The 27,172-nt window shown below is 44.8% G+C and overlaps 8 protein-coding genes across 8 annotated transcripts; 4 read left to right on the forward strand and 4 right to left on the reverse strand.

Annotated features, from left to right (window-relative positions):
* Positions 1 to 516: 516 nt before the first annotated feature.
* Positions 517 to 2,564, reverse strand: GLAREA_10043 (Acetyl-CoA synthetase-like protein; the record flags this gene model as incomplete). The annotated part of the gene is made up of 6 exons (XM_008080093.1): positions 517 to 834; positions 894 to 1,219; positions 1,279 to 1,441; positions 1,520 to 1,765; positions 1,825 to 2,199; positions 2,286 to 2,564. 6 exons carry the CDS (start codon positions 2,562 to 2,564, stop codon positions 517 to 519), a joined length of 1,707 nt encoding a protein of 568 aa, XP_008078284.1.
* A 1,639-nt stretch (positions 2,565 to 4,203) lies between these two features.
* On the forward strand, positions 4,204 to 5,310 carry GLAREA_10044 (Clavaminate synthase-like protein; the record flags this gene model as incomplete). Its single annotated transcript, XM_008080094.1, has 3 exons — positions 4,204 to 4,365; positions 4,415 to 4,588; positions 4,648 to 5,310. The coding sequence occupies 3 exons, from the start codon at positions 4,204 to 4,206 to the stop codon at positions 5,308 to 5,310; spliced, it is 999 nt and encodes a 332-aa protein (XP_008078285.1).
* A 668-nt stretch (positions 5,311 to 5,978) lies between these two features.
* Positions 5,979 to 8,126, reverse strand: GLAREA_10045 (uncharacterized protein; the record flags this gene model as incomplete). The annotated part of the gene is made up of 3 exons (XM_008080095.1): positions 5,979 to 6,207; positions 6,263 to 8,013; positions 8,058 to 8,126. The coding sequence occupies 3 exons, from the start codon at positions 8,124 to 8,126 to the stop codon at positions 5,979 to 5,981; spliced, it is 2,049 nt and encodes a 682-aa protein (XP_008078286.1).
* Positions 8,127 to 13,585: 5,459 nt separating this feature from the next.
* GLAREA_10046 (uncharacterized protein) lies at positions 13,586 to 14,284 on the forward strand (the record flags this gene model as incomplete). The annotated part of the gene is made up of 1 exon (XM_008080096.1): positions 13,586 to 14,284. One exon carries the CDS (start codon positions 13,586 to 13,588, stop codon positions 14,282 to 14,284), a length of 699 nt encoding a protein of 232 aa, XP_008078287.1.
* A 1,360-nt stretch (positions 14,285 to 15,644) lies between these two features.
* Positions 15,645 to 16,904, forward strand: GLAREA_10047 (uncharacterized protein; the record flags this gene model as incomplete). Its single annotated transcript, XM_008080097.1, has 2 exons — positions 15,645 to 16,103; positions 16,155 to 16,904. The coding sequence occupies 2 exons, from the start codon at positions 15,645 to 15,647 to the stop codon at positions 16,902 to 16,904; spliced, it is 1,209 nt and encodes a 402-aa protein (XP_008078288.1).
* Positions 16,905 to 17,229: 325 nt separating this feature from the next.
* On the forward strand, positions 17,230 to 17,953 carry GLAREA_10048 (uncharacterized protein; the record flags this gene model as incomplete). Its single annotated transcript, XM_008080098.1, has 2 exons — positions 17,230 to 17,475; positions 17,546 to 17,953. The coding sequence occupies 2 exons, from the start codon at positions 17,230 to 17,232 to the stop codon at positions 17,951 to 17,953; spliced, it is 654 nt and encodes a 217-aa protein (XP_008078289.1).
* A 1,303-nt stretch (positions 17,954 to 19,256) lies between these two features.
* Positions 19,257 to 20,298, reverse strand: GLAREA_10049 (uncharacterized protein; the record flags this gene model as incomplete). The annotated part of the gene is made up of 2 exons (XM_008080099.1): positions 19,257 to 19,981; positions 20,055 to 20,298. The coding sequence occupies 2 exons, from the start codon at positions 20,296 to 20,298 to the stop codon at positions 19,257 to 19,259; spliced, it is 969 nt and encodes a 322-aa protein (XP_008078290.1).
* Positions 20,299 to 22,710: 2,412 nt separating this feature from the next.
* Positions 22,711 to 24,953, reverse strand: GLAREA_10050 (C2H2 and C2HC zinc finger; the record flags this gene model as incomplete). The annotated part of the gene is made up of 2 exons (XM_008080100.1): positions 22,711 to 24,430; positions 24,481 to 24,953. 2 exons carry the CDS (start codon positions 24,951 to 24,953, stop codon positions 22,711 to 22,713), a joined length of 2,193 nt encoding a protein of 730 aa, XP_008078291.1.
* Positions 24,954 to 27,172: the final 2,219 nt, after the last annotated feature.

A 27,172-nucleotide genomic window follows, 5' to 3' on the forward strand; every position in this document is an offset into this window, starting at 1 on the left:
AAGACTCGATATTTTTATCACAATGTCCTATTAAGTCATATCAACTGGGCAGTGATTTTGCAGGATAATCAAAATAACTAAAAGGAAACACAAAATCCTTAATCAATTTCCGTAATTTAAAACTTTGTTTAGTCCACCAGGCCAAAAGAACTCCATTGTTTGCTTTGTTGGTCAAGTATCCAAGTACCTCAGATAGAATAGGGGGAGGTGTTAGTATAAAATAAGCGACTCTTAGTCCCGTTATATCTACTCCAGAAACATCGGGGTCATCGAAGGCCGATGAGCGGGACAATCATATCATTAGCAATCAAATAATCCAAAATGTCTGTGAATTCTTTGGTTTAAGTTGATGGTTTCGGATTTAACCACCTGCTCTGAATTAAGTCAAAATACGATATTTAATTCACAGCAATGAGGAAGATTAAACAAAAGTAGTGCTTCACTATTGCAAAAAAAGCGCAAGTACTTCCATGATTTTGTGATACTATATATATGTGACAAATACAAAGATTTCATCTAAGCAGAAGAAGTGACGAGTTGCTGTTTCAACTTGAACTTCAGAGCTTTTCCGTTGTGACTCTTAGGGATGGCATCGATGAACCTGATGTTCTGACGTAGCCAGTAAGGCTCGCTCAGTGTGCTCTGAATGTAACCACTTATATCCTTCTTGAGACTCTTCTCGTCAATATCTGTCATGACCTTTTGAGAACGCACAACAAATGCAAATGGACGTTCTCCCGCATCTTCGTCTGATATTGCCACTACTGCCGCATCATCTACGGCGGGGTGAGCCACAAGATGCCCCTCGATCTCAACCGGAGGAACTTGAATACCCTGTGAAAGTTGATTATTAGTGAAAAGATTTTATTCTGAATAGATAAGCGGTCAATTACCTTCACCTTCATGATGTCTTTCTTTCTGTCCACAATGAAGAGATGACTGTCGCCTTTGGGGTTTTGTTTGAAGGTTGCCACATCACCAGTTCTCAGCCACCCATCAGAATCGAATGTTACATCTCGTTTCAAATCGTCATCTAGATATTCTTTCATAACGCTGGGAGAGCGAACGAGAAGGTCCCCGGCTTGTCCATGAGCAGTGATGTCTGAGCCATCAGCATCCAGAAGTCGAGCTTCCACAAGTGGGAGGAGACAACCAGTAGACCCTGGATATTGGCTGTTGGGGCTAGTCCAAGACATACATACAAATGACTCAGTTAGACCTAAGATATTGTGAGCTGGACGGGTGATAAATGCAATTACGCGTGGTGGTTGTGCGTACCATAGCCAGGGTTTATTTCCCATTCCGGACAGAGTTGATTAATTGCTTTTGAAACTTGTTCGGGGAGACTAGCGGAGCCAGTGATAACACGCTTCACTGAAGATAGATCGAACAGTTTGAACAGGATCGGATTTGTGGCAAGTGCACCAATAATAGTAGGCACCTAGTACCTTGTTAGCCAGCATTTCAATTTTCGGAACACTTGCAATCGAGGTATTCGCGATCACTTTATTAGTCTTACCAAATACAATCTAACAATACGATATTGTTGGACTGATTTCAAAGCTATTTGCATATCGAATTTGGGATGTAAGATGATACAATCCCCTCGAAATGTCACAAAGTGCTGAACCAAAAGACCATAAGCATGGCTGAGCGGCAATATGCCTAGAGTTACATCTGTTTGTGAGGCTGTCGTATAAGAATCCATCGTTGTGCATTGCAAAATATTCGCCATCACGTTCGCGTGGGATACCTTCGCAATTTTCTGCGATGTAACATTAGATTATCGTAGCTGAATCCGGACGTTATAATGTATGGACATACCAGAAATCCAGAAGTGCCACTAGTCGGGCAGAAATAAGCTAGGCGTTCCTTGCTGTCAAAATCTTGTAAGTCAAGGGGTTGAAGGTCGGGCAAACCCTCTCCATCGGCGATCAACTGGGATATTGTTGTGTTGGATATCTTGACCGGCTGCTCTTCTGGCAATGGCAATTCTACCAAGAAAATATTGGAAGGATCTCCATTTATCGCGGTAAAAGCAGCTTGACATTGAGCCATCAATGGCTTGCAAGTAAACACGGCCTTGCAATTGGCCTTCCTCATCAAAGTCTCAAGTTCAGACGCTGACGATGTTGGATGTAGAAGCAGGCAGATGCCACCAAGTCGATGGATGGCCCAAGTGAGAGGGACGTAGTCGATCTGAACGATGTCTTAGCAATAAAGTACATGTTTGAAATGTTCGTCCAGGAAAGTTTGCTGTTGCAAAATCCGGACTTTTCACATACCGAGTTCAAGGAGCAGACAGCGACAACTTTGTCCTCGGGATTGCCATGATTGAAATCCCAACCCAATATCTGACTTAGACTTTTTGAAAGAGATTTTACGTTGTGTCTGATGTCCCTTATCGAGTACGACTTGCCTGTATAAGCACATACTGAGCTTGGGCTGTCCTCAGATACGTCGTTAAGACCATGGCCTCTTCTCATAACAAATTCGCCCACGAGCTCATTGTTTGGAATGGGCATGAGGATGTCTTGACACCATGATGGCGATGTAAATACCATGGTGAGTGTAGTATGAGAACGATAGTGAGAAAAAAGTTTTTCGTGTATTCAGAAATGTATTTTAAACCACGCGTATAGTGGGCAAGGGAACTTTTGTTGTGCAAGCAAGATTCTGTTTGATGAACATAAATTCCTAAAAGGCAGATGATTTAATGATCGCTCGGTGACTGGAGAAGTTCAAGAGCAGGATAGGATGAACTTATGGAATTGAAAATTTTGTCAACTCTTTTGAAAACTACCTACCTAAGGTAGGTAGGTATCAGTGACACCTTCAAGACCGGTAAAGTCAATCCACATCCTGCAGGTCGTTTCAAAATGGCTGGACAGAATAAGTGTTGTTGATAAAGAGCAGTGAATCTCTTCCCTACAGAGTCTTAAGGCTTGTGATGGCTTAACCTTACGCATGTAGTTTTGCGATGTATATTATGTCATGTCATCCTATTCTCCTACAGTCTAAAGAGCTTGGAGAAACGCTGAATAAGCGGGTTTGCACGGACCAAGGACGATAGCTTCGGTAGGGGAGGCTGGGGGAGGATAGGCCGGAGGCACAGCCGGCGGCACAGCCGAAGGACAGACAGCCACTAAGTAGGTAGTGATACAGCGCTAGCAGGGGATCCCAATAAAAATATCATCGATACGAGGATACGGTAACATCATCAAACATGAATTTTACGCGTCTTCTTACATTTTCAATGTTGCCTGATGCGAATTGAGCTCGATTTCACATGGAAGCGAAATGTGCTTTTAAGCTATAACACTCGATCCGGTGATCTTTTGTTAATCCCAAATCATTAAGAATATTGACCATCACGTCAAATAAGAGGAGCAAGTAAAGAGCACGAGCTACTCCCAAAAGTCAGCTTACCGGCCCCATTCTTTACGCAAGATCGGATCGAATAGCTTGCCGTTTTGTGTGGGCATCTTCTGCAATCGACAAATGATTTTTTTTACAAAGCTAACTAGAGCGTTGGAATTTGGAATCAAAAATTAAGATGCTCGTACAACTCTTCTACTTGGAGGCTTTCATCGTCGTCTTACTATGCAAAATCCCCCAAAGCCAGAAAAGAAAATCGCTAGATACTATCACAATGGGTGATACCATGTCTTTTGAGCGAACGAGATATTAATCACACGTAGAAGGTAGATACGTACACGGAGGTTACCCACACAGCAGTAGAACGGTGGGATCCTACTCTTTCCATGTGCACGTGACGAGTCGTTCTGGGACTGAAATTGTTGAGGCTTCATGAAGGGTTAGACTAAATCGTAGCAATTGGACAGTACACGCCATTTAACTATCTCAGTGTGGATGGTTTTGCTCAACATACGGTAATTTTACACTACAAAACATAAAGTCACGGAGATTTTGCAGCATAAGGGGGGATGATACACCTCGGCTAATTGAAATATCTGCCCTGTACCGACCGTTGACTTTTTTATACTACGGCTCCTGGTGTATATGTATCTGGTCAGTAATGGCGTGTGATAGCATAGTGTGACAACCCACAGTGCTGGTTTGGGTCCTCCGCCTCAGACAGACATATCCCATCCTCGTGGATATAAAACACGAAGATATAGATATTATCGTTCATTTGAAATTTTTTGGAATCTTCCGTATTGGAAGACAAGACCATACAACATGAGGATAGAAACTCTTGACTTCTCTAAGTTCCATGTTGGCACCGATGCAGAACGCTACGAGTTCTCAACGGCACTCCTAACAGGTTTCGCCAATGCAGGTTTCATCAAGCTCATCAATCACGGATTCTCGCAAGAAGAGATATCACAATTGTTTGAGGAGGTAGGATCAAGTTCAAATAGTAGCTTGCTCGTAGCACTGACTGGAATAGAACCGACGTTTTTTCGATTTGACCGATTCAATCAAAGCACAAATTGCGAACGAGGATGGTCCAAAACCTCAAAGGGGATGGAGCGCAGTTGGTGCCGAGAAGACCGGCCTACTGAATACAGGAGGCAAAACCAACCTCACAAAACCAGACATTGAAGCCCCTCAAGACGCAAAGGTACACCTAGCTGATGCCGCCGAAAACTGGTTAATACAACAATCTAACTGAACCCCCAGGAACACTTTGACATCGGTCCATCAGAAGATACGGAGTTTCCCAACAAATGGCCGGACAACGAATTGATTCCTGGCTTCCAACCATGGCTGGAATCTTTCTACGAGAGGAGCCGGTATATCAGTTTCGCATTAATGGAAGCTTTAGAGATCGCTATGCACCTCCCAAAAGGCGCCTTTATCCAGAAGTGCCAAGGACATGCTAGTGAACTCCGTCTTAACCATTACCCAAAAATCACCGTCAAGACACTTCAAGGAGGTAAAACAAGTCGTATTTGGCCTCACACGGACTTTGGCGTTATCACTCTTCTCGCGCAGGATGATGTGGGAGGACTCGAAATTCAAGATAAGGACAACCCAACCAACTTTTTACCCGTATCAAGAGAGGATGTGTCTGAGCTGGTTGTCAATATTGGTGACACCCTCGAAAGGTGGACAAATGGGTTTTTGAAGGCGGGACTACACCAAGTGACCACACCACGCGAAATAGTGAATCAGAGTACTGAGACTGTGCGCCCAAGAAGATCCATTGCTTTCTTTCTTAAGGCTCACAGACAGATGTCGGTAGGTCCATTGCCTCAATTCGTGGCAGAGAAGACGCCTGCAAAGTATGAAGACATCACAGCTCTTGCGTATCAACAGAGGAGGACCGCAATTGTTTACTAAACGAATATCAACTCAAGATTTCGAGAATGGACTGAAGCTGTCTTAATGACTTAATAGAAGGAAGTCAGATATTTTGATACTATCAGTGGTTGCTTAGAATGTCCTCTTTTTTGTGCGGGTTTATATAAACAAGAAGCAAATTGCCTTCGTGACGTAACAGCTAGGACCACAGCTTATCCGCCGCGTTGGCCAAACAGACCAAAAAAGCTCATTTTATATATTATTTTGAATTACCTCAAACGTCGAAACTTTATTTAATATTTAATAAAGTTAGGTTATTTTAATTTGACCAACTTATATAGCAGCTCTGGCTTTTGCAACTTCTACGTTACTCTGAAGGTATATAACTTTTATATGCCAATAACTACAATACCCCGACTTTTGTACTCCAACCCAACGATGAAGTTATGCTACCTCTCTAATTTTAAAGTGACCAAGTCAGATATGGCTGTTTGATATCATTTTGGAAAGACTGGCAGAAAGTAACTTTTTGTTGAGTTTTTCCGAGCTGGCCAATAGGCTGGGGCTCTGACTTTTGGCTGTTACTAAAGTGCCACCGTTTCCGGGCAGTGGCGGAAGAGCCGTAAAAAACGATTCTTGTCTGTCATAATGTGCGCTTACAAACTATAACATACTCGTGAGTCGTCAATTTGTGAACGACGTTTCTTTCATACTGTTTCGCAGAGCTCAAGCAGTCGATCATCGTCATGTAAGCCGTCCGTCAACGAATTTTCATTCGTTTGTTCGAGCTTGTACCTTTTAGTGACGTTCCTTCTCATCAAGACATCATACAAGTCTTTGGAAAGAATTCGGCTCATTTTGGATAGGAAAACTCCACGTCGCTCCTTAAGGTAGTCCAAGAATATCTTCAAGACATCACTTGGCAGTTTTTCAACACTGCAAGAAGTTAGAATAATATCTCCAATGAGCTGGATGTGAAGTCAATGCTTACTGATCTATACTTATCGAGAGGTCTCCTGTAGCACAAGGAATTAAAGCGAGGATAGCTCCAGGAAATGTTTCTTCGAACTGATACCAGTTTCGTGCACACGCCAGTCGGTTCCTCAACTTCGTCAACTTTCTCGTGTACTCACATCCGCCAGCAGTTGTGATACCTTCCGAGTCGGGACTAAGATCAGGGTAAAGTGTTTGCATCAGATCAGTTAAAGCCCGAGTTTTTGACCGATACTTGAGCCGTTCTTTGGCGGATCTTGTATTTGCATCGCAATCTGCATTTTCCCCTCTTCTCATCAGCTCTATCCTTTCACAGTCGTACTTCAACCTCCTCTTGGTACCCTTGACGGCCAGTTTGGCGGCTTTGTGATTCGATTCAAGCTTTGATCGATGATCCAATAGTCGTACGAGATGATAACGTCGAAGTATATGTGATAGTGTCGTTGTTGCATCTAGCTGATCTAAGACACTGACCGTCGCGGCCAAATCGTTCGAATCGTGATAAGAAGCGATCATGCTATTCTTTCTCGAGAGGTCCAGAGCATCCCGGAGTTGTCTGAGCGCATCAGGGCTGCCGACAGCGTAGAACAACCGCATGAGCAATGAGGATAAGTGCTTTCTATCGTCGCTCAAGCGTTTGTAGAACGTTTCGAAGACTTCCTTCGCGTCCGAAAAGCAGCCGAAGGCGTATTCCACACTCAAGTCTGATGGTATAGTATTTGCTTCGATATTAATTTGTGTCGAATTTGCAGGCGAAGTAGTCAATGGTGTATCTCTCGCTTCCTTCCGAACCATTTTCATGCTGCGCCTCTCTGGGAGCTGTGAGGTTGCTCTGCTGGCTCGCGGTCCGATTTGTTGGTCACATGGCGTTGCCTCTGTGGTCTGTCTTGGACCTTGTTTTCGGAGCTTTCTTTGTAAACCCCTCACTGGCGTGGGCTCCGGCGTAGGTTCTTGAACGCTACTACAGGCCCTCTCAAACACCGAAGAATGACTCGACGATGGGGTGTTTGCAAGAAGGCCACTATTCAGAGAATTTGCGCTTCCTGTATTGGTTACCGTCGACTCGGAAACAACGCTTCTGGCAACCCGGCTATTTGAAACCGTATGCATCTGATCGAGTTGGGGAGTAGCACCTGCTGAATGGCCATTTATGGGGCTGGAGTGCGATTCCAAACTAGACCATGTCATAGTGGACAACCAATTATCAAAATTAGGTTCACCCTCAAAGAGGGTCAAGAATTCGGCAAATTGATTTTCATGCTCTTGAGTAAGAGGGAAATTAGAATTTCGTGAAGACCAATCAAACAGACTTGGAGACTTCATCGAAACTCCTTCAAATGACCAATCCCGTAGACATGAGTCGGGAATATGGCCTGTATTTTGTGACTCAGCTGCAAACATATCTACGCATGCAGGATCTTCCAAGGTCATTTGATTAGTATCACCAGAATTTTGATATTCTGCCGACGCAGTGCCCCCGGTAATTGACGGTGTGTTCTGTGAGTAGTCTGCCATGGGTTCATCCAATCCTACATCAAGGCCAACTGTTGGAACAACATCTTCCGGAGCATCTGTATTGTATAAAGGGCTGGCATTCGGGCTGGAAGTAACTTCTGTGGAGGAGAGTGATGAGGCTGTTTCCAATATATCTCTGAGTCTTTCTTCGACAACCTTCTTTGCTTCTCTAAAGTCGCTTTGACACGTAGTGGAAAGAGCGACCAACAGCCGATCTCGAAAATCAATGCAGAGCTTCTTTGTTAGCTTAAATCCAGCAACCCCTCGGATAATCCTACCATTTCAATGACCTCCACACTATCTTCATCCTGTATAAGGTCGCCACCAGGGCTTTGGAAAAGGTCCATAACGCCAAGACTGAACAAAAGTCGCTAATGGATTCTAAGATGAGCTGCACTCCCTCACCAGTATATGAGTATAGGCACAACCAGGAATATATATACAAGACGCTTTTTCTATGGCATTGGCCTACACCAAAGTACGTAAATCCGAACCAAATAGCAATTTAATCCAATAAGCAAGCCAATCATTTCCCAGCCTCTGGGGCCGCGGCTGCAAAGGTCAACCCTGGAAGAGAAAAAATAGTAGTAGTCAGAGTGGCCCTTGTGAATCAATCTGCATTTCCTTTCAAGTGCCAGATATCCACCTGGATTTTGGCACCTTGTCGATTGGCGAGAAGCCTCCAAATTCTGAAGCCTCATTGGATACAGCACCTTGCAATGCTTATTTGTCTCTGCTGTGTGCAGAATCGCACAATAGAGACAAATTAATAAGTTTATACACCACCATCACGACTATTGGTTACATGTACGACCTAAAGTCCGTTTTCGACATGCACGTAGTTTTTTCTACGGAAGCAAAAACCGTTAAATAGCTGGCGGCAGGCGCCGCACTGTTGCATTAGTCGAGAAGCCCATCTGGCAGGGAAATCCTCACTTGGTCGAGCATGTCATTTTCATCATGATTCGTGGCATACCAGGATGTGGATCAATTGAGTGACTGGTAACATTGAGGTATTTAAGAACTCAGCCTTTGCCAAGTAGGTACCTATGTATCTTGGTAATTTTAGTAAGCATATGATGCAACAATCACTTGCTTGATAATACTTCGTCAAACCTTGAATAAACCACAGAGGAGAATCCGTGCATTACAGTCGGCTTTACCTTTTATAGTAACGATAAGTCAAATCCTCTACTTACTATTGGCCACAGAGCCCTTGTTTACCGTAACTTCTAGAAGACCCACTGTGGTTTATTCGGGGGTATACGAAGTAGGTAAGGTTGAGCTGGGCATGCAAGTCAGCTGACATGCAAATAAGCTGACCATGCCCCACCAAAGTCTCACCTACTCGACGATTTCAACTGCAGCACGAGATTATCTCCAAATGTGGGTCCTATAGCTCTTACAATCAGTGCATACAGTTCAGGCAATTTCACAAGCCAAAGCCAAGTTGCACGCCAAGTTACCCAAGCTTAAAAAGTCCCAAATTAATCATTTCATCCGCGGTTTCTAGGCTTGCGTACGGGACAAGAGTCTTCATTCGCACTTAATAGTTGGGATTGTCACATGACAGCTATGGTTCTGCGACCGAAACGAGCTGATAGTGGGGAAACAGGCACACCTTTTCGATGAAACGCCATTGCGGCTTATTCGACTTGAATTGATGTAACCTTACGCAAGCTCTTTTAGCCTCGCGGCCCGGATATAAACCCTGCCCATTACGTAACGCCCCGGATGTAAAGCCCTCCCTCTCCTCCCGTCAAACTTAGGGCTCTCTGCCTTCTGCAGCGTATACAGTACGAAGTGTCTAGAGTTTAGTATGTAACGTACGACTGGTTTGGTTGTACGATTCCCTTTCTTCAAATCCTAAATGACACGGTTTCTCCTGCAAAACAACCGGTCAAATCCAGTTGTGCGAAATGCCAAAGATATATGTGAGATTATGACAATATACAGTACAATTACGCGTACCTCATGTTCTGAAGTCAAAATACACATATCGAATGATATAGTGAGCTTCGTTCCTGGTGTCATCTTGGTCCACTGGTGCTTACTTGGACTAGAGTAAATACAGCTAGTACAGTACTTGCTGTTGTGATCGCATCGCATCGGGAAAAGAGCCGCTGCTCTTGGCCAAAAAGCTTGAGTTGTATCAGCCGTCCTACCCCGCACATTGCTGATATCAATGCGGTGCTGACGAGAGCAGTGAGCAATATCTGCCTAATGTTTAATTGCGGTGTGTTGTGAGTCTCATCTAAGGTGGGAATCATCACAAAAGGTCAAACCCAGTTTTAGAGAATTGAATCATAGAGTATCCCCAGTGAAATCAGGGTTCGCTTCTTGGGCCATAATCAACCTTCTTGTGCGGTTTGCCCAGTATGACTTGACCAGGGTGATGCGAGTTCTAATGATCCTCAAGGGACACCAAGTGACAGAAAACCTGATATCATGTAATACAAGTGCCATCATTGCACGAGACAGTCACCGCACGCATTACTAATGGCCGAGAACTGGTTTTCAATAATAAAAGCCTTTGAAAAGATTGATCCATCGAAAATGTTACAACTAATAGATTCGATCTCGATATACAAGTTCATACGCAGAACACGAAGGGATTACTCTACCTATCAACAATTGGCTAAGTATTCCTGCCCAAACTACTGATTGACTACTCTCCCTCTGATTCATTCAATTGGATCTCGAGCTAGTATGTAATCAGTCTATTACTATACGCAGAATAGAGGTCAGGCTACGTCTCCTCCCGCCTCGCTTAGCTCCACCACAGACTACAAGTGCCTCGACTACACATAAATACTCCCCTCCAATGGGGCTACGGCATCACTGGACATAAAAATAAAACCATCATACCCTTTTACACGTTGAAACATAATTCGTGGTACTCTCCACTACCCAAAACTGCGGGTATTTGGTTGATATGCGCGATCAAATTGAATGGCATTACGATGCTGGCTTTGGCAGGAGTCAAAAGCTTAGAATTTCCAGAGTTCTTTGAGAATTAAGAAGGCAAGACCGTATCAGTGGAATACCGAATGTGCATTGATAATAGATGGATAGCAGAAGCGAATACAAATAAGCCAGACAGGCAAAGCACACAAGCGAGACACTTCGTGATATTAACATGTACATAGGCTTTTATAAAAGCTAGTGCTAGCTCAGTGGAGCGGGCCACTGAGTATTTTAATATGTTGAGGTGCGGCACGCTGGTCAATTCAAGAGACATGGTCGATACTGCGCTCTTCGGCAAAGCGGCTGTTGTAGATTCTGGAACCGAGCCTGATAACGTCAATTGGTAATTTGATTTTGAAGCTACTGTTCACAGCAGAACTCTATGCCACAGCTATAAGGGTTTGAGAAAGCCTTGTTGACACATCGAGACACCTTCCATTCAAGATTGCCTCTTATACTTACACTCGATTTCACAAATGAAACGATAGTCTGCTAGAGAGTCCAAGCAGGTGTGATTAATTAAAGGGCCATCAAATAAATTATCGTTTGTCACTGTGCTTGTAACTACGCCGAAGATGATTATTCCGAAAAGAAGAGATGATCGTGTACACACACTTAGGGCATCTTTACTTGCTTGTATATAATTCTTACTACATCTACACATATTTTATGCTTAATCTCTCAATGCGAGCTAAATAGTGCCGATACCATACTAACTAACACGCAAAAGTTGAGTAGAGATTCTCGTCTGCAAATTTCTCGCCCCAAATTCGATTTTTCCCGCATACGAAGAGGCAGGTAAGAAGAAGTAACGGCTCCCAAAGGATGAAATCTAAAAGGTTAACAGTTCTTAATCAGTTAATTTTATTATTTCGAAGTAACTAGGCTCTCTTCGATAAGTAATCTTCGTCTGCATAATCATAGTCAGCAAAATAGAACACATTACAATACGGCAAAATTTAGTATGACATCTTCCTTACTTTGCGCAAAGTCAATGGATTCTAACGCCATTGACGGCCGCAAATTGTGTATTATTTTGATTCCACTTACTGTAAAAGAGAGCCCAGAGTTCTCTGGCGTATCCTCCTTGGCAACCAGGAAGGCCCAAGCCGGATATAGATGTACATCTTCTAGACGTCGTTGGCGACCGTCATGTACAATAACATTAAGGACAACATGTTTAAAGATAGGAATCTAACGAGAACGTTTTGCAGAGCCAGTTGTATCATGTCCCGCTGCGTGGAGTGGGACCTTGTTTAGCAGAGCGGTATGATTCCACCAGATACGATGCGGTTTTCGATGAAGGACATTTAATGAATTGGCAATCGGCTGCACTATCGTTCTCAAACCTATTCAAGGATTTCTAGATCCATTAATCCCCCTGTTATACGAAGTTGAATATGGTCAGGGACAAGGCGAGGTAGCTTTAGAAAGAAAGGTGATAGTTCTCGATAAGTAAGCGTCGCAGCGATATTCGCTAATCTTTATTACGATAACTGGTATATACGATGCATGGCTTATTATTTCGTCCTCCGATGACGCAAAAAGAAACCGGTCGAATCTGGGCTGTGTGAGAATTTTCAAGGTCTCTTCCTATGAGTTCTATCAAGTAATGTAGCGCTGATCTAAACTTATGTCACAGTCTTCAGGGTATCGAGTTGGTTTCAAAATTTGTTGTGTTTCTCTGCAAGATCATGAACTTTAACTGGAGTTTGTATGCGTCAGCTTGTAGCTTTTTAAGAGATCCCGCAATCACTTCAAAACCAAGTTCCAAAGCTGAATTGATCAACAAGCCATTGCTCAGCATTCAAAGCAGTTGCTAATATATCAGAAGGCAGTTCAGAAATCGTTACGAGAACAGATTTCTTATCCAATGTTCTGGTGGTCACAAAAGAGCGGTCTGTAAGCAAAGGAACTAGAGAGAATGTTTTGATGGCAGCCTGAAATGCCTGTGGGCAGTTCCTAGAATTAGTTTGCGATATAAGCAAGCTCTTACCGGGTTCCAAACGAGTAGCTCTATACTAAGTATATCCTTAGTTCTTCTTGTCTATACTTATGTAACGTAGAGAGAGAAGAATTTTGGTTTGAGTAAGTATGACGACCTCGGACCGTTCACAGAAACCCGGAAACGTGGGGAAATGCGGGGTGCCCCGTTGTGGCTTGTTTAAGCTTACTTTTCGACACATCCGGGGGCTATATTTATTACAGTACTGTGTTGATTGTTCGTATAATACACGTAAAGATTTTCTTCTTTCTCTCTCTCTTCCTTTCTGCTTTTCGTGTGCATCTTTCGTTCAACTGTAAGTACCTCTATCCTCTCCAAATAATGTCTGTAGGTGGACGCTGCCAAGAGTAATGAAATTTGAAGACGGCAACTGGATGCGACGAAATGTCCGGTACGGAAATAATTAACTGAGTCCGTACTACACGATGCAAAGCATTCTCCGTTCGAGTTAAAAAAATACTCGTCGTATCTTCCCAATATTTGAAGTATCGTGTGCCCACTCATTTTCACGTAAATAAACAAGCTTTCCACCGAGTTCGCTGTAGTCTATGTCAGCCAAGCATTTTGCGAACGGATATCGCTTCCTCATTTGTTCCAGCACGGTCTACCAAGCCCTATTCTTCCATGCACAGGCCTAATCAGCTCGACAAACGCTCGTATGGTGCCGAATTAGGATATCTAGAACGTCGTACTCGTGCACATTAGCGCCAACGGACCCTTGGTGGGGAACTGGACATCAGATATAGGGAGTATAAAAGGATTTCCAAAAGTACCTTCGCATCTCGATGTCAGAGAGTTCTCGCGTTAGAAATGCTACCAGGACATTCACTCACGATGTACACCTCCGTCCTCGCAATCCCGGCCCTCCTCCTCCTCAGCGACCACGTCACGGCCCAATGCACAAACTTCACATCCACCTCCCGTAGCTCGGACACCTACTCATTCTTCACAAGTTCGAACGACGTTGCCGTCGAAACACTTTACTGCAATGAGACACTCTCATCACCATGCTACATTACCCCCAAAAAATACGCTATAACCGCGCCCCGCAAACTCAATATCTCCAGCTGCCCCGCCGACGAAGAATCCATCTACCAACTCGCGGCTCAGGCCTATTCATCTGACAACTTTACGTCTTCTGAGTTCATCACTCGAAACACGTCGCTCACTAACGTCCATGTCGGTAAGACTCTCTTGACAGTCGAACCGGGAATTGGAAAGACACTGGCATGGCTGCCGTTCCAATTGTATTCGGCGGGGAGGTTGAGTGGGTGCGCGAATAGTAGTCTGGAGGGGGTTTACGTGTTGGCGCAGGCGCCTTATGAGGTTAATGCGACCAAATCCACAGAGAATGGACAGCTTAATGTGGATGGGAGGGTGTTGGCGGGGACTTGGTCTGCGACTCAGAGGAATATCACGGCTGAGAATGAGACTGCGGCGGATAAAAAGAGTAGTGGGTCAAAGGTTGGTGTTTGGGCTTGGAGTTGGGGGATTGTGGGATTTGGGGTTGCTTATGGGGTTGGAATTTTGTAGGAGGTGAAGTAGGAGATGTACGAAAGTACGGTTTAGTAATTTATGTTCAATGAAATATTTTCCTCGAACTCACAGCTGAGAAATTTAAGTGCATAATAATGTATGTTAGTTACGGATAGGCTAGATTTAGAGCTGGAATACATATTTCAGCAAGCCCCTAGCAATCGTCGCTGTTTTGGGTGTAGTTGTTGAAAGAATTCAGTCTTCAACCAGCAATGTCGCTTGCTTCAGGTCAAATGAGCATCTGACGAGCAAGTGAATTCGAGTTATGTTTTTACGGAGAAATAAGGTGGGCCTCAAACTCAAAGTTGTGACCTGTATGTAACTGCTGATTGATCTGTCCGAGTAAAGTTACTCGGCTAATTCAACATGAGCATTTCTAAGTATTGTTAATTTGATAGCTGAATAACTAAAACTCAATGACTCGGAATAGCCTTTAGGCTCAGCCTTAATTTATGCCTGCTTGCACGTTATCTATTCGCATCTAGTTTATTTATATATCTTTCCCTAATTAGTAACAGAGACTTAGTCAAAAATTAAGCGAGCCAAGACATTTATACAATTGGTAAGAAACAATCTACTGTTATCATTAAGTTGGATAAATGAAACTTCGTACTCTCATTGAGGTATGTTTAATTCACGTCAGGATCGCTATTTAATTTATAGACAGAATTAAGTGTTGACCACGTGACATGTTGGAGTGCTCGTTCATCACGTGGTAAACTGTATGCTACATTTAATTGTCGTAAGAATACTACCACTATTATGACCTAATATACAACTATTTTCGTGTAAACAGTACAAGAGTTACGTATTATGTTAGAGTAAGATTTGTAGTGACATTAGATCCGCCACGTACGCGTGGGGTCGTCGTCTTTGGAGCAACTTTGTTTGCGTCCCACTTTTATTTCATAATAACAACCAAGGCCTTAAATTCCAACAATGGCACACTCAGCTTAATTAAGAGAAGTTCTATCACCAGGTCTTCTTCTAAAGGGTCATTCTTTTCTCTGCGTAACGAGGCTCAATGAGGCTCCGGACGATAGGCGTACTACTGGGCTAACAAGTCTTCTAAATATAGATCAGGCTGGCGGCAATCTTCTTCGTTTTTCATCCTATTTCAAGGTCTTTGTCTTGATTTGAAGCTTCTTCCCGAATGAGTCCTTATTTTTGCGACACGATATTTATGAAATCGAAGCAAGCAGTGTGACATTTGACCGAGAATGGTGTTCACCGCTGCCTCAAAATCGGCCGAACCGGCAAAAGTTCCCGATACGAATATCCCAAACTACGTGGCAATGCAGATATTCGATTGTTTTCACTCGATCCAGGAGTCTTAGAAAGTCCTATCAAAGGATCCATGATCACCGTTGACATCAATACCATTGGAGATATCAATTCTACCAACACTCTGCTCGATGCGGAGGGATATACTGCTCTTTCATACGGATGGGGCTCTGCTCAACCAAGCTATGAAGTCTTCATAGCTGCTCAAAATGATGCGAACGAGTTCAGCCTTTTGGTTCAGCAACAAGTCCACGAATTTCTGAGTCACTTTAGAAGTCCAATCAAGGCGCAGTATCTGTGGATTGATTCGATTTGCATAAGTCAGGGAGACAAATCCGAGAGACAAATACAAATCCAAGATATGCACCAAATTTACTCTGAGTGCCGTATTGTGGCTGTGTGGCTCGGGGCCGAGTCTAATAAGGAAGAGGTCAAAATATTTCAAGAGCTGGCAAGCTCTTCAAATCACGATGTTTCTCGGCAAACTTTAACTCGGATGCCTCCCGACGCGAGAACGATAGTGCACGAATCGGTACTCAGATTCCTAAGCCGATCCGGTTTGCAAGAAAACTTAAGGCTTTAGTCTTTCCAGGAAATTCTAATTGCACCACGTGTACAACTGTGTATGGGAAATCAACGGATGACTTTCGACTTTAAACAGACCTTGCCACATTTGGGTTTGCAAGAATCTAATATTCTCACTTCTACTGGTAGCAAAGCTCGGGACACTTTCCCGGATGCCTCGTCCGTTGGGTCGATTTATGTAGCTGCATCTGGCGATTCCCGGAGTATTTTCAGTGATGAATCCCGCGAGACATTTTCGACGCACACTAGTACCATAGGCCATTCCAAAGAATTGGTCTTGTCTGAATTGGTACATTTTTTTGCCTTAGACAAGGAGCTAGTTAATACCTACAGATTGCTGACTGGACCGGAAGCGTTCGGACCTCTTCAGCAAATGATTAGAAACTTGTTAAAACACTTTGCTCTGGAACTATTGGTCGAGCTCGAAACAGTGTTGAAGGATATTCCATCATTCATCCTCGAGCAAAGGCATCGATTGTCACGTCGCGTGTGTGAACTGCTCCAACCACACCATGCAAGCATCTCGCAAGATTTCTTAGAACAAGATGTTGATAAAAATGATATCTTGAACAGCTACTTTCGTTCTATGCTAGACGCTAGAGAGTCGAAAAACAGATTTGTCGAATACATTTCAAGTGATAGCTCAGATTCAGAGATGGAAGAGTTTCCGAAATCAAATTTGACGAAAAGAATTAAGGATCGACTTCTCAGAACGCAAGCAATGAAAAAACTTTCGAAGAGATCTTGATAAGTGGGTTCGAGCAAGGTTTTCGAGAGGCAGTGAACTGGAAGAAGTCGGGAGACTTCGCCACCTAATTTGTTCGAAAATAATACTACCACAAAGAGTCATTTCAATCTGGGAGGATCTTGTCAAGGAAAAGCATCTTGAACGCAGTTTTAGACAACAACGGAAATTCAAGGCAGAAGGTCATTTTAGAACAAAAGAAACGTTCAGAGGTGCGAAACAGCTTCGGGACATCATTGCGAAGAGAATTATTGTGCCACAGAGAGTCATCGCGGCACTAGTAATACCAAGGTCGAGAGTAGCGACACGCGTTGGAGTTGCTGACAATATGTCTAATCTCGACTACCACAAAAACAAAGCGCTTCAAAGAGATTTGAGACAAATCATCAGCCGAGTTGCTTTCATTCCGGAAACGCATATTAGAGAGGTATCAGCTATCACCACTGAGCCGTATTCGACCTTGGAAGCATACAGAATAGGTCTGGAGTCATTCACGCGAATAGACTGGAACTGGTGGCCCATGAAACCGTTGAGGAGACAGATAAAAGGAGATCGAATTATAAAGTGGCAGTGTGTAGGTGAACCCCCATTTTATGGACTCTCATTCTACTACATCTAAAACACCAAGTAACACTGTTGTCTAGGATTGCAATCTCACGAATTACACCAGACTGTCGGTAGAAGATCCTGCAGAATTGAGCGCACTATACGTTTCAAATACGCTGCACTCTCCTCGAGATGCGAGTCATATAATTACTGCTGCAAGTCCAGGAACGGGAACATCTCAACCACCTCCACCTTCACAGAAGTCCACTGCAACATCACATGTTCCTTCTCAAAATGCAAAAAGACCCGTTTCAAATCCTCTTGGTAATCTTGCACCTACTTCTCCCCAGCAGGCTTCATTACCAGGCCTCCCGTCAAATGCCCACGTACTGCAAATGCCAAACTCAGAACATGTGCTCCTTGCCGTCCGCCGAGGAACAGACCTCCGCTTGGTGCAAATTATTAAGACATCTGTACTAGCGACGGCATATTCTTCGCTCAACTAAAGAAAGCTTATTTATCAAAACGCGGGCGTTTGCGACGCCTATTTGGCCTCAAGATTTACAGTCACTGCGAATTCGTAGAGGTAACGGACTCAGATCACATTCAAGCCAGCTAGCTAACAATTCTTCAGTTCGAAAAGCCTCTCTACAGAATCCTCTTCCGTCGCCAAAAAGGATATCCCCATGACTACCCTCCCAGACTTCCACTGTATAGATATCGCCCTATCAAAGCCGTTAACCCAGAATGGCATGACCCCCCTGTATCCATAGATGAGTTTTACCGACGCTTCTACGGATGCGAGAACTGCATGACCAAGACTCTCAATCCTTTCCATAAATGCTCTCATTTCTGTCCCACGACAATCGACTGCATAGAGCGCGTTCCAAAAATTATATCTTCATTTGAAATGGAAACTCAGGGTAGGGATCAAGCATGGGGACTACGTGCGATTGAATCGATCAGTGGGTTGGGAGTTTTGGCGTATCATGTCTGCATCTTAAGCGGTCCGGTGATATTTTGGGCTCTGTGGCTGTGGTATTGGGATCATCAAGCGGATTTGCAAAGTGCGAGTGTGCCATTTACTTGTACTCTTGGGTTGTTGTCTTTATTTTGGGCTTCGATCAAAGGGTAATGATGGAGACTATGGGTGCTTTAAGCTGAGTCAATGTAGTGATGGAACAGGAGACTATTCCTGTTTCAATTAATTTCAAGATCACTGATGTGACAGAGAACATTCATGCGATCGCAGAAACAGTAAAGATAAGGAACAGCAAAAGAGATGCTTTATTAGGAGATGCGATAGGCGCATCGATACATTGCGCCGAAAAATACATTACTTCCTCTGTCAAACACATCGAACTCTCACACGCCTGGAATCCGCCTCTCAACAGACATATTTATCTATTACTTTTAATATCGACCTATAACTAACTATTATAATAATTATCGTATCTAATCTAATCTATAGTTAACTACTATAGCTACTACAATTTATTATCTACCTAGTAAAATCTCTTAGTTATACTATCGTAATACCTAGATATAGTATTTTATTAACAATAAATTATCCTACTTCTTAAATACTTGTTTATTCTAGTACTTAGGGTCTAGCGTTTTTGAAAAATTAGTATCGATAGTACGACTCTCTAATATGTATTATCTAGTATAGTGGAAAGATATTTATTGTAGTCGAGCACGAGGGAGTAAAATGTGACATTCTTAGATACCTACCTATTTAGACAAACTCCAACCCACAATCGACTATCAATAAAATCACCCATTCTATTCCAATCCAACTTAACCCAACTACACAATATCTCTTGGCTGACCATCCCCGGAGAGCGCCGACCTAGCCATTCGCCTACGAAGGTGTTCCGAGAGCCTTTGTTGCACCGGCCCAGGCGTATTTACACCCCTCACGGTCTGCATATTACGACTCCGACCCTCCATCTCCCCATCACTCAACTTACCATCCACGAACCTCCAAGTATCCGTCACGACCACATACTCGACTTCCTCTCCGGATCCATGATGCGCCCATTCTTGTCCACCCAGCTTGCTCGTGCCCTTCCATTTGGACTGTTTCAAAACAGTGCCCTCGGCGCTGAGGTATCCCTCGACTTCGTTTCCCTGAAAAGCACCCCCTTCTCGTCTCACCGGCAACTTCCAGCTCTTATTCCGAGTGACGATGTGCATCATTTCTGCTTGCTTCGAGCTCAGAGTCTCATACTCCACCTTGAGTACGCGCAAGCCAGGACTTCCTTTGAAGAAGCGTAACCAAGCTTCATCCATTCTTAACGGCGTGTTGCTTTCCCAGTACCACCAGTCCGAGTACCGAATTGTGATGGTGAGTTCGGTGGGGCGGAACTTGGGTATAGAGAATAGGTAGAAAAGACCGTTTCCGCTCTCGAGCCAGTACATTTGCGTGAAGAAACGTACTTTCTGGAGGGCGTGCGCTGCTTGCGGGGTGAGTTTCTCGAAGAAAGCCTGGCAGGCTGAGCTGGTGGAGCGACCTTCTGGACCTCGATCTGCTGCATGTTAGCTATTATAATGAGGGCATGTAGAAAGCTCGATTACCAAACCAAAAAGCGTATTCTAGCTCACGGAGAAATACTTGCTGACCCTCGGTGTAGGCTAAGCGACAGGTTCGCAGCAGCGAACTACTACTTTTGTGAGGCGCGGAGAAGCCGGGTCTGTACCAGTATGAATCTTCCGGGTATGCTGCTGCTTCATCTTCACTTTGCATGAGTGCTAGTTGGAAGATTTGATTCCGGATTTCTCCTGGTAAGATGCCGAATAGTGGACTTTGAAGTTGCAAGTTTGACGGGGGAAATGAGTGGTTAGACATATTGACGAATTCTGCAGTACCTATGATGTGTCTCGCGGGAGGTCATGTAGATAATGATGAATTTATATAGACAGAATTCGGAGTTCGAGCTTGTGTAATGTTGGGCCAGGCTGCTGCGGGTGCCTACTGAGGAAGGACGAGGTGGGGCTGAAGGACGAGGTGGGCTGAGTATGTAACGGATTGTCCAATGGGAACGCACTATGTGCGGTATACAACATAAAATCAACACCTCCAACTATTGCGACAACAACTCACGTTAGAGTTAGGGAGTGGAGGGTGCTTGTGAGGGTGACCGAAATATACTACGACTGCATGCAATGTTATGAAAAAGTTATATGTAACTTCTCTCGCGACATAATCTTAAGTGTTTGAATATTAGTAGAGAGTCAATCCGCAATTACACGTGCGGTCTTGAAAGTCGTAAAGTTATAGACACTTGGATATGTAGAAGAAAGGATTAACGGATATAGGAATAGATAAGTAGCGTTTCAATTTACTTACCTATTGTATAGTAGAGTCGTATATATTACGAAACTTACCGTTACCCGTAAGAGGTTTACTTTAACAAAGTAGTTTCCTCTTACATAACAAGACACAGAAACGAAACTATCATTACATTCCTAAAGCCTATACTAATAAGCACTATTACCTTACCTTATATTCCCCTTATTACAACGAGCCACAATAACCTATCGCGAACCTTACAAAGTCGTATACTACGTTCGGTACCGCGCAGCCTCGGAAACGCACAATAATAATTTTAATAATATCCCCTAGAGATCTTCATATCTTAACACATTCATCTCCCCTCAAAAGGTACTAGAACGTCTAAGTCTCGTTATCCTAAATGCGAGAATTTTGGAGACACCGTTCTAACTAGTTAGAAAAACATACAAAACCTCGCACCTTGGAAGGGTGGAATTTTAAGTATTGGATTATAGAAGTCAGTGGTTGGGGGGTTGTCATGGGTGGAGGTGTTGGAATTTGGAGATATTGAATTGGGATTTTGAGGCGGGGGAGGAAGAAGATGGGAGGGAGTATGAAAAGGGAGGGAGGGGTTAAGAGGGAGGGGAAAAGGGGGTTAAGCGAGGCGCGGTACCGAAGAGACTTAAGTAAATTAAGAGTTTAAGAGTAATTAAGGTAGAAGGATCTAATAACAAATAGTAGGAGCTCTTAAGAGAAAAAACTCGGGCGAGTTACGATTGTCTTAGATACGATTCTTATTCGTTAAAAGTTACTCTATTCTATTTCTCGAATTACTTTTCTAAATTATACGTAGTTAGCGGGGAATTGATGGCTAAGCGGAGATGGGATGGGAGGGGTAATCGTGTTCGATTCGCGGCAGTTGCATCGACATCTACGGAGTACTTTCTCTCTTCTTTTACTAACAAGAGAACGCGAGTTTTTCTTTGCACTTTCGCTCTTCGCGAGATTTTTTTTATAATAATTTGGCTCGTTCGCTTAAGTAAGGGAAGGGCGTTATCGTGCATTTCGTTCCCGAAATATCTTTTCGGTACTATAATTAAAGAAGCATAAATTCCAAGTCCCCTTTGTACAAGTACGCTCGCTTTCTTATGTGGCTCGATGGCCTTAATTTGTCAAGTCACCAGTGACTTACCGCACCACACAATCAAATTCCACACAAAAACCAAAATCCACAATCAGAGAGGGGTTCTTGATAATAAACTAGCTACTTTGTACCTAAACCATAGCCCATCCCATCAATTAACGAACATGCTTTAACCCATTAACATCAAGCTGTATAACCCATCCATCCCATCCCATCCCATGCCATTCCTTCCAGCAAAGCATAAAAACATCAAACATGCCACCACCAAAAAACACAAATCTCAAATTCCATCCCAAAAAGGATCGCATGGGTATAGGGTATGTTTGTATCAGCTAAAAAAAAGAAGAAGCACAGATGAGACAAAAGAAACCTTGCGATCTGGATCATCTCATCGCAAGCGTTGCATGTAGAAATATCATACCCACCAAGAAAAAACATTGCCTGTATAAAAGCCCAAAAAATTCAGAATTCCTGATCCGATCTTGATCTCAAGAACGAGAGTGAAGTGAAAGATGTAAAGATGCAGAATAGTCATAACATGCAAATCTGAATAAAACATAAAACAGAATCGGTGCAACATCTCGATCATGAAAATCAATACAACGCCCCTGCAAATGCTAAAACGCTCCCAACCACCCAATCTTCTGGATCTTATAATCAAGCATGGGCGTGCCTGATCGTTTCGTGTACTTCGTGTATATTCGTTAATGTCGTGGCGTACTAAAAAGACGCGGGTATCTTATGAAGAATGAAGTGAAGGATGGTGTATATACAATCCATTCCGCCCATATAGGAAATTCCATTTGTGAATCTTCCCATCTGTACCGTCTTGGTAACTCGTCTTAGTAAATTGGTTGCGCGGCATTTTCCTCACTGGTTGCAACGGCGACCAGTGCTTCTAATCTTAACATGTTATTATCAGGGGATTTAGGGCCTTGATGTTGATGTTGAAGCTGTCCCTGTTGATTCCTTGGTGCGTACGTGTAGGATCCATCGTGTCCTTGTTGTCGAGGATAGAGTGGGTAGCCATTGGATGGTAGGATTCTGTCTGGTTGCACTGGCATGTGCTGGTTCCCATTTCGGTTTTCAACCCAGCCACTGGCATGTACGATGCTGGGATTTACCTCCACGACATGAGAGCCAGGCGTTCCCGGAACACCACCTTCAGAGCTGCTTGAATCGGCCGGGGAAGTTCGCTGGACTGGGCCGCCATTTTGGACCGTTACTGGGCCATGATACCATCCGTGTCGCTTAGATTCCTTCGGGGTGACGGGTGGAGCGATGACGGTCTGCTGGTTCCAAGCATTGCTCTGCTGAGCTCTAGCAGAATAGGGAGATTCTTCAAATCGAACAACTGGTTGAGATCTAGCTTGTTCTGCCTGTGCCAGAACGGCCCTGTTCGCTTCTGATGCCCAGGAACTCGCAGCGTCGGTTGGTGGCGTGCCTTGTGCGATGTCCAAACGATTCAGATTTCGGTTTATGTTCATATCCCAATGTTGGCTATTTGGTCTCTCAGCCTGATATTGTTCTTGCTGTACAGGAACTTGAGCCGCACGGCTTTGGACATCAACCATCATTGGACTCGGTTGTCGACGAACCGGTGTCGTCGGACGCGGTGGAAGTGGGTCGAAACTTTCAATACCAGGAAGACGCATCGATTGTAGAGGTGGTGCATTGCTCGGGAGTACCGATTGGGGTTGAGGTGGTGGTCCATTGGAATAGTAATTTGGAGTGGTGACGACTTGCAACCGACTTGTGAACCCAGTATTAGTGTCAGGGTGCCAGGTCCTACGTCTCCACGCCTCATCCGATGCACTTGATACAGAGTCTCTTCGCGACCAGACAGAGCCGCTGGTTGAGGTGGTTGGACTAGCCATGATGCTACTGGATGGGGAAAAGGAGCCTGCGTTGGACGAGTTGAGGGGAGTTAAGCCCGATGGTCCATACGAATTGCCATGGGGGGACTGAAATGGGTTTCCAGCTGAGGGTACGGATAGTCTTCTACCAGGAGTTCGATGATCGTTATATAGACTTTGCGTACGGGAGTGGCTAGACATTGGTGATTGAAGAACAGATGCACCCCATCTTGGACTATTTTGTCCTGTCGAAAAGGTAGCCGAGGTTGGTGTGCTAAACCCACCTGGTGAACTTGGTCGATAGCCAAATTGGCTTGGACTGTCGGGTCGATATATCTCTTGTGAAAATCGATTTCGTGAATCTCCTGCCATGACCAAAGGCGGAGGTCTTCTTCTCGGATCATCTCGCTGGCTGTAGGCTGAAGACACAGATCCCATACTCGCAATACTTGACGCAGACAGAGAGTTTCGCGTATGTCCCCTTCCCCCGCCCTGACTATTCGTTGTCGATGCTCTCGATCTACTTCCGGGTGGTCGCACCCTGTCCGTACGAACCTGTCGCTGGAATCTCGTACCCGTCGCAGCTAGCGAGTCTTGTGGTATCTCCTCGTTCAAGTGAACAGTCTGCGCATGTTGTCTTAGGTTATCGAGTCGTGAAAATCGACGAGAGCAGTGGCATTGAAAGGGACGCTCGCCAGTATGCTTTCTGCAAGTTTGTTAGATTGATCGATAGACCTTGTCGTAATATTCACATACCTGATATGCCGGGCAAGATGTTCACTGCGGGTGAAGCTCAAGGAGCATGGCGGATAATCTGTGCAGTAAAATCTTTGCGACTTCTTTTTCTTTGAAGATTTCGTTCCATCTGCGTTGATTACACTTTCATCATCTGATCCTTCCTCGCCGTCTTCCGAATCTCCACCCATATCTACATCTTCTGAATCTCTCGATTTGTTTGAATATTGTGAATCGCCTCGCCGTAGGACTTCTTTCGGTTCTTCGTTTTCGGGAATCGAGATCGTGGATGGGAATGGGGATGCTGGGAGAGGGCGTTGGCTAGCTAGAGCGCCAAAGTTGGCTCGGGTTGGAGTTGTTGCATCGTCTCGGTGCATCGCGGAATGTGTGCTCGGCGCAGTACTCGGACGTGGAGTAGTCGGCGTTATATCTTCTGCGTTTCGTACGTGCGAATCGGGGGCGAGGGATGTGTTGACGGGACGGAAAGTTGCCATTGTCACAACTCTGTGAGTTTCGGTCTCCGGCTGCGGGCTGGCGAGAGGCTGGGAATCCTGTTCGACGAGGAAATGGAGTGAAATCACTCGCAGGAAATCGGATCGAAGGGATGAGGAGAGGTCGAGTGGAGAGAGGCTGATGACCTTCGTATCAACGCATCAGAACATACGAGATGACAATGGCCTAGGTAAGCTTGGTCAGGTACGACACAGGCGTTGAGCCGCAACTTGGGCCTCTCCTGTTGTCCGCGTTGTTTGAGCGATACCAGTTGCAGCAGAAGCGTCGGGTTCGTCTGAAGTGATGCTCGAGTACTGTACTGCGGTCAAAGTTATTCTCCAGGTCAAGGAGAGTTGCGACGTCGTGACGTTGAATGATAAGGAGAAGAGGGGCAGCGAGGGATGGATGTTGGTGGTTATGCGACCGGCGAGGTGACGACCAGGATACGCAAAGCCAATCCGGAGTTTACGGGACTGGCGAAGTGGGTTGAGAAAGAGTCCGATGTTGTTCTGCAGTTGAAACCTCGACAGGTGTAGATGGTGCAACAGCGGACGAAGATATCGGATTGTTGACTGCTGGAAGGCTCTGCAGATGACGGAGAGAGAAGATGAGGTGAGGAGGAAGCGTGCTCCGTACGGTTATGCCAGGAGGTAATAGTGGTGGTTGGAAGAAGGATTGGCACGATGAGAGGAACGGGGGGGCCTTGACGGATTATCACAGTAGTGTCACGATAAGCGAGCATCCTCCTTCTCTCCTGCCTCCCCTTTGTATTCGTAAGCCAGCATTAGCAACGAGGGGCAAGGACGACGGGACGGATTGTTTTGCCAAACTACCAGAAGTGTGGAGGACTACGGAATAGTAAGATGTTGGAGTGAATAGTGTATGAATTGCACAGCCGTCCGGGAGGTTCTCTTTGCAATGATTCGCAACCGCATTGCGATGTCCGTCGCTATATCAAGCCGCTACCTCGCCCGGCTCTCTTAGAAAGCGATGGCTGAACTCCAAAACGAGCCAAAACCAGCCTTCCCGTTCGTCAGGTCAGCTCAAGCGAGGAAGGACTATTACTTCGAAGTATTTTTTACACGAATACGCCCCCAGCACCGAGTCACTCAGTCAGTTGGTAAACGCTTTGGTCACAAGTCAAGAGTTACAGACGGTCCGCTTTGACCCAACTACAGCTGCAGTTCCCGAACATGACATGAGGAAGACTTGCATGTCAAGTATCTCAACGCCCGTCGTCCAGCAGCGTTTCTGCGGTTGAGTCCCGTATTATTTGCGTCAGTTTAGTAGCGGTGCAGAAGGAAGGCTGCAGGTCGGAAGTTATGAACAGCATCTCACAGTACTGTATCAGCACCAAAGACGGCTCGAGTGTCGTTTGGCAAGACGATCATGGGCTTCAATTCGCCAGACCATGGATACTTGATGGATACTTGATGGGAAAACATCCACAGCAGAACTGCAGCGCCACCCAGGAGGCCAGGTTCCGAGTCCGACAAGTGCCATCCAGCGCATCACAGACATCATCACGACACGTCCCAGCCCATCATCTTCAAGTGGAGTTTTCTGGCATCTTTTAGCTGTTCTTTAGCTCCCTCTGAGCTCCGTTTCATGATCTTCGGTTCCTGGACGGTGCCTGTCCTTACCGAAAGGGTTGACTTGCAGTCTCTCCTCGGGCCTAAAGGACCTAGTCGTCTGCCTATGCTGCACAGCTGCATTGCCTCATCACCAGAAACCCGGTCTGTCGTCTGAATGGTCAACGGCGAGCGAGTACAGAACCAGTCGTCGAAGCATTTCTGAGACCGGACACAGGCAAACATATAACTTTGACGTATATTGATCGAGTCATCCTCTATCGCCAGCCATCCCACTTCACTCCATGTGGTGCACACGCCTCGTCATGTTGTCTAGAACTCACGGCATGTTCACCGACAAACGAACGTATCTCCAACCACTCACCAAGACAGGAAATGGCATTATTGCTCACTGCCGGCGCACTGTCGCATATCATATATGTTGACCCTCGTAGACGGGAAAGCATTTCAAGGTTTGCTTGCCTTTTTCACGGCTTGTATCGGATGTGGAATATGCCCGATAAGGCAAGGCGATTGTGATGGAGGGGTGATGGAGGGGAAATGGAGGGGTGAGTAGAGTCGCCAATTCAACTTCGCCCACCAACTTTCCTTTCCCTTTCTTTGGCCGCTTTTTTCTTGCCATGACAAGA

The sequence above is a fragment of the Glarea lozoyensis genome, assembly GCF_000409485.1.
Source record: "Glarea lozoyensis ATCC 20868 chromosome Unknown GLAREA13, whole genome shotgun sequence".
Lineage (NCBI taxonomy): Eukaryota > Fungi > Ascomycota > Leotiomycetes > Helotiales > Helotiaceae > Glarea > Glarea lozoyensis.